A 12,984-nucleotide genomic window follows, 5' to 3' on the forward strand; every position below is an offset into this window, starting at 1 on the left:
TATTTATGGTACACTTTAGTCTTCAGGTGATCTATTGTGTTTTGTCTTCTTGTAGTGATGTTGGCGACCACGTTGACCTATATTTTTATGGCATCTTCTGTAAAACACCTTAGAGGAGAACACTGAAGACGTAAGATCTAAGAATTTTTATGCGTATATTGATATTTAAAGATAAGTTGCAGATAATCTTCTTAAGACCGTTATTATTGTAATTTGGGCGTAATGTTGGTGTTCTTACTAATGATCATTTTGGCTTCTTACCATTTAGTCTTAGGTCATATTTGTGACATGTTTCTACATTATCTATCATCCTTTAGAGACCCTATGTAATATTGTTTATCAGTTGGCCATTTACTGTAATACCTTCTTTTGATTCGGTTCCATTTTGATTACCATCCGTTCAAGGCTTCTCTAAATGTTTTCAGAGTACATACAGTAGGAATAATGAAAGAATACCCATGCGTCATCGAGGATATGCATACGAATCAAATCAAAAATTTCTAGTCAAAACAACGTCTAAACTAAGTTAATACTGAATAGCTGAATAAATGAATAGCTTCGTAAGAGCTGTGATTTGGTGTGCTTTAATAGCTTAAAATTTTACCAAACACTTTATGAGGTCTTCTGGTTTGTCTATTGATCCCTTATCTTTAGAGTTCACTAGTTCCAAGACTAGTGCATTCATTGTAAAAATAAAATGTATTTGAGTCGATGCAACTGCCTCATGCCTTATGTATTATTAAGACGTTTCTACTAAGTCTCAAAAGTAATATTTTTGGTAACTTTTATTTACTGAGCATCTAGGAATATTTGAGATAATATTTTGAAGTATGTACAGCTACGATCACTGAATAGTTTACACCTTAGAAGAATTACACAAATTATTGTTTATTATTTAACATTGTTTATCGTAATTTAATATAAAATAGATTTCAAATAAAATGGACATTTTAAAACCATACTTCCCTATTTTCGTTACCTATTAAGACCATAATCCATTTTATTCAAAAAAATTTCTTTCTATATTATCCCATTTTTTAAATTTTGTACGATATATTTATATTATTTTGACTTTTTAATTTTAATCAACCTATTGTCGATACACCACTGTTAACGTCACTTTGACATATGACATAAAAGGTGATCGTAACTGTACATATAGTTTTATTGTCAAAATATATCTCGTTTGAATTGTTTTTGTAGGAAAGTTTTTGTGTTGACAATGTATCTTTTCTCTTCGTACATGATAAGATGTCAGTATATCTTAAACGATAGTGAGGGCTATCTTTTAACTATTCTTTCTTTTTGACAAACATTGTTCAATTGTTACTCCTTATTTTGCATTTGTCACTCGAATTGACGAATTGAGTAGATAGTGTGGAATGATAGGCTCTTAATATTAAAAGAGGAGTACGGCAGGTATGCCTCTTGTCACCCCTGCTTTTCAACGTTTACTCAGAAAGAATTTTCAGAAAAGCACTTTCTGAAAAACAAGAAGGAATACTTGTGAACGGTGAAGTCATAATTTGCGATATGCGGACGATACAGTACTCCTAGCTTCTACCCAAGAAGATCTGCAAACACTACTTGATAGTGTCGTTGAGAGTTGTAGGGAGGCACGTCTGGATCTGAACATACGAAAAACCAAAATACTCGTAATAAGTAAACAGCAGCATATAAAACCGTCTATATATGTAAATAATAGCAAACTTGAGCAAGTTGATAAAATCGTTTACCTTGGACAGCAATTAAATTGTAACGCAGAAAGTCACGGCGAAATTAGATCTAGGATAGAGCAGGCTAGAGCCGCTTTTAGAAGGATGTCCACGGTGTTATGTAACAGAGACCTAAAATTGGCATTGAGGATCCGCCTACTTCGCTGCTACGTGTTCTCGTTCTTACTTTACGGTGTCGAGTCCTGGACTGTGAATAAAATCGATCTAAACCGCCTGGAGGCTTTCTAAATGTGGTGCTATAGATGAATTTTAAAAGTTTCCTGGGTGGAGCAGATTCGAAACTCCACAATACTAGAACGTCTCAGCAAGACTACTGAGATCATAAAAAAGCATCAAGCAGAGAAAGCTGGAGTAGTTCGGACATGTAATGAGAGGTCCCAAATATAGGTTGCTACAAAATATCATGCACGGACAAATAGCAGGCAAACGTAGTCCAGGACGAAGAAGAACCTCATGGTTGAAGAACTTGCGAGATTGGTATGTTGTTGATACAAACATGCTATTTAGGGTTGCAGTGAATAAACTTAAGATAGCTATGCTGGTAACCAACGTTCTGAAAGGACATGGTACATGAAGAAGAAGACTCGAATTGATTGATATATGTTTTGTTTTATGTGACCCTTTTAATATAGTCAATCATTTTTTTAATTGTTTTTTAGTTGTGACACAAGGTGTCTGGTACTGGGAAGCAACTATCGAGGAAATGCCCGAAGGATCGGCTACGCGGATGGGCTGGGGACAGGATTATGCCAATTTGCAAGCTCCCGTAGGATACGACACGTTCGGATATTCATGGAGATCACTGAAAGGAACACGTTTCCATGAAGCTCTTGGAAAATCGTATAGTTCGGGCTATGGAGAAGGTGACACTTTAGGATTTATGATTGTTTTACCTGTGAATAGTACTACTAAATTAATTCCAAATACATACAAGGATCGTGTAAGTACGGACACAATTTACTCTATTTTAAGTTTTATTTATACTGGGTTGGAATAAAGTATGAAACCTTGCATACACGTACAGTGACGCAAAAGGCAGCTGTTGCCATATTTTTTATTACTACTCCACTTCTGGTTTCACTGGAAATACCCTTAACTTATTTAATTTAAATGGGACATCCTGTATATTTTTGTGGATTTTAAAAGAACTTGTTATTTTTAATCCATACATACCAAATTTGGTTGAAAAAATTTGTGAAAAAGTGTCTGTAGATAATTTTTTGTATTAATATAACGTAGTAGGACATAAACGAGTACCATATACACTGTAGACTAAAATTGTTGTTTACATGCACTGCATGATTTATTTGAATTTAGTATAGTAGGTAAAACTGTTACAGAACTAATTGACAGAAGTTGTATTAAAAATGGTTGATTTAAGTGAAAAAGATCGTATTGAAATATTAATGAGAATCGGTTATGGCGAATTTTCATTTTTTGGAAGTGAATTTTTAAAATCGATGGATTGGACGTAGAGCATTCATAGAGTGGCCCGCTCGTTCTCTGGACCTCAACCCGTTAGATTTTTTTTTCTTTGGGGTTATCTAAAATCACGTGTTTACGTTAGGAGACCAACATGCTTACAGGGTTTTAGACAAAGAATAATTGATGAATGTGAACTAATACGTGGAGAAATCTTGCAAAAAGTGACTCACGAATTTATTTATAGGCTTGCACGTTATCAGGAGGTGAACAGCAAACATTTTCAACATTTGAAATTATTTTTTTTATTTTTAATATCATTGGTCTAACGTAAATAAATTAACCTATTTATAACTGTAAAGAGATTTATTTCTTGTTTTAATAGTTTTTTCTTCCAAACTTGGTATGTATGAATTAAAAATAACAAGTTCTTTTAAAATCTGCAAAAATATACAGGGTGTCCCATTTAAAGTAAATAAGTTAAGGGTATTTCCGGTGAAGTGGAGTAGTAACAAAAAATATGGCATCGGATGCCTTTTGCGTCACTGTACTTGCATGCAAAGTTTCATAAATATTGTTCTTTTCGTTTCAAAGATATTTGCTTGGTTCCATACTTTATCCCAACTCTGTATATAGTATTGGAAATCTAAGAAATGAACATACAGGAGATTATATTCTCGTGCTAGTAAATCGAAGCTTGAGAACCATAGGGTTCCAAGCGTCATTTTGTACAAAATCGGTTTTTGTAAAGAATTCTATTAAATAAAGGATTCTGTATCGAATGATATTTGAAATACGTTGAATTGTTTCTAGATGTGGGTTTAATCAACAATGAAATATGGTTTCAAGTACGTGAAATATTTTCAGCTTCGGTCCATAAGGTTCCAAGCGACATTTTACGTCAGAAATAAAGTAAAAAGTTTGTTGATTCGTGATGTATTCAATATAAAAAAAGATAAATTTAATTAGGTACATTTTCTTAATATGTACAAGTATTTTTTTTATTTTCATTTCAAGTTTTGTTTTTAAGCTTAATTTTAAATCTTCAAATTAATTTTAAGTGTTAATCTTTTTTCACTATTGAGGAGATTGATGGACTCAACATTAAACGGTTTGAACGTCATACCTACTATTACTAATATAAAGATAAATATAGAACGGCATTTGGTAAATTAAAAAAAAAAAACATGAATCTCGAAAATACACAAATAAGTTTCCATTCGACAGAACTACAGCCACACTTATGCAGTGTAATGACTCGCAAATAGCTCGAAAAGTATTGACTTAGCGAAAAAACTCTATAGAACAAAAGTTGTTTAGAATTAGTCATTTTATCCAATTCCGGTCTTATTTTGAATGTATATTTTTCACTTTCGAGAGGGTGTATTCCCCTCCATTTTACCAAAATGGATGTAGAATGGTAAACTTTTTCTTATATAATAATAGAAAATTTCAACTACCTATTCCCAAATTTTCATCGTTCCTTTATTTTTTTTGGGTCAGATTGTTCTTTGGTCTGGCTACTCCGCAACTTTGTGCTTTTGAAACGGTAACCACAATTGTATTGAATTTTGACTATAAAATCTGAATTTGAAGTATTGTGCATTACAGCATTTCTTGTTTTTTATTTTAGCCTTTGGTAAAATTCAAAAGCCATTTATACTACGAAGACAAAGATAACGTCCAAGAGCGATTAAAATCTCTCGTACCTTTGCCGAAAAGCCAAATTATCTTCTTCAAGAACGGAGAAAGCCAAGGCGTTGCCTTCCAGGACATACACCAGGGTTCTTATTATCCAACTCTTTCTCTATATAAGAATATAACTGTTTCCGTTAATTTTGGACCCAATTTCAAGTATCCTCCTCCGTTGGAACGATATAATTATAAACCGGTAAGTAATAAGTTGTAAATGCTTGTATATGCATTTATAAGTTTTGATTTATTAGATTTTTAGACTACTTATTGTTTATGCAATTCAGGTGTTTTGTAATTTGGATTGCCTATAGAGATTGTAGCTAAGGGAAGCAAACGCTTAAATTGTTCTGAACATATTTCTTTGTGGCATTTATGTAATTTATTATTCTAAATGAGAAATAAGCGACAATTTAACTTAAAAAAAATGAAACAAAATAAGTTATTAATCGAAGTAGCACAGAAAACGAAAATAAATGTCATTCCCTTACCACCACATTGACAAAAGGTGGATTACTTTCTTTGGTTACATCTCCTGAGATTTTCAAAATTTATAAATCAAACAGGATGCCGAGGAAATTAAGATGAGCGAATTTTAAATAATTCACAACCCATCTGCTCAGCGTGGTAAAAGTTTCAACAAGAAAGATTCCTTAGTGCTCAACAAAAGAGTAAATGAATTAAAATGTATAAACATTTTCAATTTCTTTGCAACACGAAAATGCAGCAGCTGCATAATACTCTGGTTAAATCGAAGAGTGCAGGAAGAGTCTATACCGGTTTCGGAGGTTTTTTCCTCCTCATCAGTAGTCCCATATCCTCTTCTCTCCGATTTCCCCAGGTATCATACTTTGGGCCTTTCCGAATTGCAAAGAACGAAATGCCGCTGATGAACTAGAGCTATTAACCGAAAAACAAAATAAGTTATCAATCGAAGTAGCACAGAAAACGACAATAAATCGCCGCCGCCTACGAAAAGTATAACTCCGAAAAATGCCGTTAAGAGTAGAACTTTGAATGAACGCCGCGAAAAATATTATTTTCGAATATATGATTGTGAAAATTATAATCCTTAATAAAGTGTTAGCGAAAAAATTTATTTGTTGAGGAGTATCGGCAAAAAAACATCATTTCTGTTGGTGGGTCCACGAAAATTATAATTAGTAAAAAGTTCTCAGAAATAATGGTTTTCGTCGGCAGTAACAGAAACAGAAAGAGAAATAATTGTTTTCGTCGGCATCTATTATAAACTAAATCTTTTCATTATAAATATTTTGGGAGTTATAATCTTCGCGGACACGCATATAAAAAAAATTGTAATCGCCAATACTTATCAAAGAGTTAGTATTTTCCCTGGAAATGTATTAGGAATCACATTAATCGTAGGTACCAGCGAAATAGCGTTCCCATACCACAAGATTGACAACAAGTGGAATACTTTCTTTGGTTACAACCTCCCGAGATTTTCAAAAATTATAAATTATACAGGATGCCGAGGAAATTAAGATGAGAGAATTTTAAATAATTCACAACCCATCTGCTCAGCGTGGTAAAAGTTCCAACAAGAAAGATTCCTTAGTACTCAACAAAAGAGTAAATGAATAAAAATGTATAAACATTTTCAATTTCTTTGCAATACGAAAATGCAGCAGCTGCATAACACTGGTTAAATCGGAGAGTGCAGAAAGAGTCTCCCCATCTCGCACGGCTGCTACTATAATAGTAATCTTAATAATGATAATAATCTATTTTACCCCTCTTCGGGCTTTTTATATCTTTCTTTATTTTGGACTTTGAAAGTAAACGGTACGTGAGTATCGTTACTTACTTGCGAGGTTACCCAAACAACCTCCATCAATCAACCTTCGCTTTGTTTGTGATTATAGAAACACCTTCTGTAACGACCTTCTTCTTCTTTGAGTGCCTCTCCTATCGGATATTGGATATCATTAGGGCGATTCTAATTTTATTTACTGCTGTTTTGAACAATTCGTTAGTGGTACAGCCAAACCACTCTCTCAAATTTCTCATCCAGGACATTCTTCTACGGCCTGGATTTCTTCGTCCTTGGATTTTTCCTTGCATTATATTTTGTAGGAATGTGTACTTTTGTCCCCTCATCAGGTGGCCTAAGTATTCAAGTTTTCTCTTTTTTATATTCAGTAGAACTTCTGGCTCGTTATTTATGCTGCGTATTACTTCTTCATTTGTAATTTTATACACCCAACTTATTCTTAGTATACGGCGGTAGCACCACATCTCAAAGGTTTCAAGATTTTTAATATTCGTCTGTTTAAGAGTCCATGACAACACCGTAGAGCAAAGTACTGAATACATAGCATTTTAACATTCTAGTTCGTAGATGAATACTAATATCACGATTACAAAATAATTTTTTCGTTTTTATAAAAGTAGACCTGGCAATTTCAATACGTCTTTTTATCTCGTGATTTTGGTCACCTGTTTCATTGATAAGGGTTCCCAAGTATTTGTATTCGTTTACTTTTTCAAGTTGGGTACCGTTTATTGTGATACTATTGTCATTTATTGGATTCTTACTAAAGGTCATATATTTGGTTTTTTTGACGTTCATCCATATGCCGTAGTTATTACATATCTCATTCATACTTTCAACTAGATGTTGTAGATCTTCCGCTGTTCTTGCCATTATCACAGTATCGTCAGCATATCGAATGTTATTGATAACTTCTCCATTGACTATTATCCCTTCGTTTGCATATGAGAGAGCTTCTTGGCATATTTGTTCGCTGTAGATATTAAACAAGAGCGGTGACAATATACAACCCTGTCGTACCTCTCTAAGTATTTCTATTTCGTCCGATGTTTGGTCTTCTATTTTTATATTAGCTTGCTGATTCCAGTACAGATTTAATATTATTTGTATGTCTCTGGTGTCAATGTTCTTACTCTCCAGAATTTCTTTGAGTTTACTGTGGCGTACTTTGTCAAAGGCCTTTTCAAAGTCTATAAAGCAGGCGTGTACCTCTTGGTTAACATCTAGGCATCTCTGTGTTAGAACGTTCAAGGCAAAGAGAGCATCCCTTGTACCTAATCCTTTTCTGAACCCCATCTGTGTATCGTTAATATCGATGTCTAGTTTTTGATAGATTCGGTTGTGGATGACTCTAAGAAATATTTTAAGCAGGTGACTCATCAAGGAGATTGTTCGATTGTTCTTAGTTTTCTTCGGTGTGGTGACAAACGTAAACAGCAACCATTCTTGCGGTATTATACCAGTACTGTATATTGCATTGATTATATGCAATATTATGCGACCTAATTATGCCTAAATTATATACATTTTCTTGGATACATATTATATTATACAGTAAGGGTTTTTCCCTTACTGTACATTAGGAACTTTAACAACTATAGTCGGTTCGCTAAATTCAGACACAACTGGCTAGTGATTTTAGTAAGTAATTTTGCCAATTCGGTAAAATTGGCAAAAAATAGCTATTTGTATAACAAGGGAGGAAAGTGCTACTTTTCCTCCCGAGAATGAAGTTTACTGCCCGACGCGTAGCGGAGGGCAGTAATCATTCAAGGGAGGAAAAGGCACTTTACTCCCATGTTATACATATGGTTTTTCTACCTTCCTCAAATAACAAGTCATTTTTTCATTTTTACTTAATTTATTTATGTAACTAACCAACAAAATTTATTAGAACTAAAACTAGCAAGTAGGTACAATATAACTGTCAACTGTCAAATATATGTCAAATTATTAATGTAAACATTGTTAAATCAAAATAACAATTTACTGTTTTTTACCATTCTGCAAAATACAGGGTGTTTATAAATAAACGTTAAAATGTATAGATACTTACGCAATAGAAAATGATATTGTACAGGTTATAAGTTATATTTCATGAATGAAATACCATGACGTCACTTTTACTTTTCCTCCCTAGGGAGGAAAAATATTTTCCTCCCTAGGGAGGAAAAGTACAACTTTGCTCCCTACAATCACCTCCGGAAAAATATACTTTCGGTAGAGGTAGGTGGAAAAAATAATTAACTAAATAGTTAATAATTACTAAATAGTTAGTAATTTTGTCAATTATGGCAAACTTGTTCAAAAACAAAAAAAAAGAATGTGTGTGTACTTTAAATGTGAGTTCTTAAAAATAAATATACTTTAAACAGTTTGTTTTAATTTATTTTAAACACCAAACTAATTTTGTGCTTACCGCTTTCAAAAAAAAAAAATAAATAAAAAAAGTTAAGGATTGCTCCGGATTCGAACTCAAGACCTCACGATCTCTGGCCGAATGCTATACCAAATACGCTACGAGGACTGTGTCTATATCGGTTCGGACGTACCTAATGACAATTCACGGTAACAAACAGACGAGGTGAAGTATAATAAATATTTATACAATAAACTTTACTTACTTTACTTTACTTAATCAGTAGACCCATTAGTACCTTTCGGTGTAGGGCCATTTATAATACAATTCATTAAATTACAATTCAATAAATTACAATATTTTACAATCTTCTGGATTGTCCTAGCTCTTAACGAACTTTCTCCATTCCTTCCTATTGGATGCCATCTGTGTTGCTTCCTGCCAAGTCTTACCCTTACTCTGCAGTATCTGCGAAATGTCACTGTTCCATTCTTTGATGGGCCTTCCTCTTCTATTCTTACCTATTGGTTTGGCTTCCCACACTCTTTTCACTTGTCTATCATTGTCCATCCGGGTTAGATGTCCGAACCATGCCAATTTTTTCTTCTTGATTGAGTCGAGTATCGGCTTGATTTTGAGTCTTTCTCTTATTTCTTCATTTCTGATTCTATCTGTTCTTTTTACTCCTATCGTTCTTCTGAGGTATTTCATCTCTGCTGCCTGTATTCTGCTCTGGTGTCTTTTGTTTAATATCCAATTTTCTGCTCCATATGTCACCGTAGGTCTATATATTGTTTTGTATATTGTCATCTTGGTCTTTGTTGATATTTCTTTGTTATTAAGGAATCCTCTATTTAGTGCTTGGAATAGTTTTCCTGTGTTTTCCATTCTGTTGTTAAGATCGTCCTCTATGTCTCTTTTGTTGTTGATTACTGTTCCTAAGTATTTGTATGAATTTGTCTGTATTAATTGATGTTGGTCTATCATTATTTCTATTTGATCTTCCGTCCCTTGTTTCCTTGATATTTTCATTATCTGAGTCTTCTCTTTGTTTACGTTTAAGTTGTATTTGCTTGCTTCTAGGTTCCATTTCTCTAAGTTGTATTTCAGTTTTTCTGCTGTTTCCGCAATTAATACTATGTCGTCTGCAAATATACACATCTCAGCGTTTATCATTTGCATTCTGTTCCAACCGATGCAGTATTTCTTGAAAGTTTTCTTACATTCTTTCACTATCTCATCTATTACATTTATGAATAGCACTGGGCTGAGACTTCCCCCTTGTCTAACTCCTTGAGTTGTTTCAAATGGTTCTGACTGTATATTTAACATTCTTACTGTATTTGTTGTTTTCATGTATATACTCTTTGTTGCTTCTATCAGTTCTTCGCTTACTTCCTTCTTCTTTAGGCTTTCCCATATATCTTTTCTTTTGACTGAGTCGAAGGCTTTTTCCATGTCTATAAAGCTCAGGTATATTTCTCTATTTTTCTTTAATGCTTTTTCTATTACTTGTTTAGTGGTCACTACCAATTTCATAACTCCTTTTCACCCTTACGTCTCTTATACAATAAAATGTTTTAATAATACTCATCTTACTCCTGAGGAAGACAAATCCAAAGACACAAAAATTATAATAAATATATTTACTAAGAACACTAATATATTCTTTTCACACCTTTTCTTGCACTGATATATTTATATTTATACATAACTTAAAAGATTTAGAAACTAAACGCCATACTGTCTGTGTGCGCATGCGCGCAGTATTATGAAATTTTACTCTCAATCAATGGCGGTTTCTCCATAAGATGGTGAACCCCCAAAATTATTTTCACACCAACATTCATATATGTAAAATTTATCATTCTATAAATAACATTTTAATCTAACTATACAGTAATTGAAATTCGAAATAACAGATCCAAGGAGTTTATAAGTATCTAATAGGTAACATTTAATTATTTTTATTCTATTTCAAAGGAGAAACTTCACGGATGCGAGGCCTTAGACAGAACCCCTCGTTCACCGCTCTAACGGTGAACTAGGGTGGTTCCTATTCCAATGACTTTTCATAGTGCAAAATACAGCTTACCACCCGCCCCGCTACCCGCTATAGCCCACAAGTTTAGATGGTCACAAGAGCACAAGTTGGATGTGATCTTATGGTATTTTTAACGTGCACGGCACACTTACATTTAAATTTTGCTTTCGTGAAGTTCCAATTTCGGAACAATATTAAGAATGGAAGGATTTGTGGATATAAATCTTAGCGTGGAATATTTAAAATCAATTAAATTTTCTTCATTATATTTAGAAGAAAAATTAAAAATGCCGAAACCAAATTTGTTAAGAATGCACCAAAGTGCAGAGGTCGGGCGTATAAATTATTATTTAAAATTGAGATTTGTGTAAAAACTTACAATATAAATTGTGTAGGTGTGAAGCACATATTTGGAAAAGAGGAAGCATAATGAATAAAATAGTAGATACGATTTTAACTATCCGGCACAGTCCACTTAACTAAATTTTTGATTAAAAATAATTTACAAGACGATTTTTCTGAAATAATTTGAATTCTTCAATTACTTGTTACCATGCCAGTGACAACTGCAGAAACATAACGATGTCTCTGCATTGAAACGTATCAAAACTTTCCTTAGAATAGCTATGGGCCAGGATCGATTAACTGCACTCACAATGTTGCAATAAAAAAAAATGATTCAAGAAATTCCAAATTTTACTGAATTTGTTTGTGAATAGTTTATATAAAAAAAGGCGACTGACTTTCGTTACAAAACTTGCCAGTCAATAAAATACATTATTTATTGTGATTTTTAATAAAGGTCCTTTGATTTTTACAATTTGATGACACTCAAAAAATTTTACCTACGGAAATAGGGTCTCAAGGTCATTTTATATCTTAATATTATGTGTGCACCGTCAATATTTTACACCAGGCGCCGCCACTGCTCTCAATCGCGCCTACAGAAGTATAACTTCAAAAATATCAACTAAAATCACTAGCCAGTTGTGCGTCAGTTTAGCGAACCGACTATAGCTAAGTTTGTCGTTAGTAAATCTTTATTTTATGCCTAATTTAATAAACAAGCCGAAAGTAGGCTATGATAAATTAACAACTTGATAAATGTCAAATTGTTAACAATCAAAAAATGTTTGGTATTTTGTAAAAATTAGTAGATTTAGACTACTATCTTTTCACTTCTTTTTCATTTCATTACTTCATTCAGTTTAATTCCACACCTCATCTTTTCTTTATCCCTCTCTTTCCCTTAAAATTCTTGTCTTTATACCTTACACCACAGCCCTCTACTTTTTGTCTTTGACTTTTTCCAAGTAATTTTTTACCTCTCCAACTAACATCCCATTACTTAATTTCAGTTCTCACATTCAGATCCATTATCATTACAATTAAATTATATCAATATTCTTTTTCTTACTTTGGTTTTATTTTATTCAGTACACTTTCAATATTATTTTCATTTTAATTTCATTCTTGTATCAACTGGACTCAGCTATAATCATACATTTCTTTATCTCTAACTTCACATACCCTCACTTTGTCACAAGAATTCTCTCAAAACTTTTAAAATAAAATTAAAAAATAAAACTAACTCAAATCCATTATTTACAAAAATTTGCATTTATTTTTAAATAACAATATTTTCCTTTTACATATACAACCACCAATACAATATAGACTTGATTAACTTGCCTACCAATTTATTCATTTTGTACAGTAACATTCCAACTAATACTTATTTTTTCTCTTCTCTCACCTTCATCTATTTTTATCTTTTTATCATTATTGACAGCAGCTTAACTTTCTTTCTATCAATTTGATCAATCTAATGTTATAGTATACAGTCAACATAAATAATCTTATATTCTAAATTAATTTTGTATATCACAATTTCTTTTCAAAAACCAATAGATTTAAAAATGTTAGACATTTTCAG

The 12,984-nt window shown here is 32.8% G+C and overlaps 1 protein-coding gene across 2 annotated transcripts in view; it reads left to right on the top strand.

Annotated features, from left to right (window-relative positions):
* The window catches only part of LOC126890694 (set1/Ash2 histone methyltransferase complex subunit ASH2), an 84,144-nt gene that overhangs the window by 59,954 nt on the left and 11,206 nt on the right, over window positions 1–12,984 (top strand). For both annotated transcript variants that reach the window (XM_050659841.1, XM_050659843.1), the window contains 2 exons: window positions 2,396–2,676; window positions 4,792–5,049. In XM_050659841.1, coding sequence (XP_050515798.1) covers window positions 2,396–2,676; window positions 4,792–5,049 — 539 coding nt within the window. The remainder of the gene's footprint in view (window positions 1–2,395; window positions 2,677–4,791; window positions 5,050–12,984) is intronic.

This window comes from Diabrotica virgifera, chromosome 8, assembly GCF_917563875.1.
Source record: "Diabrotica virgifera virgifera chromosome 8, PGI_DIABVI_V3a".
Classification (NCBI taxonomy): Eukaryota; Metazoa; Arthropoda; class Insecta; order Coleoptera; family Chrysomelidae; genus Diabrotica; species Diabrotica virgifera.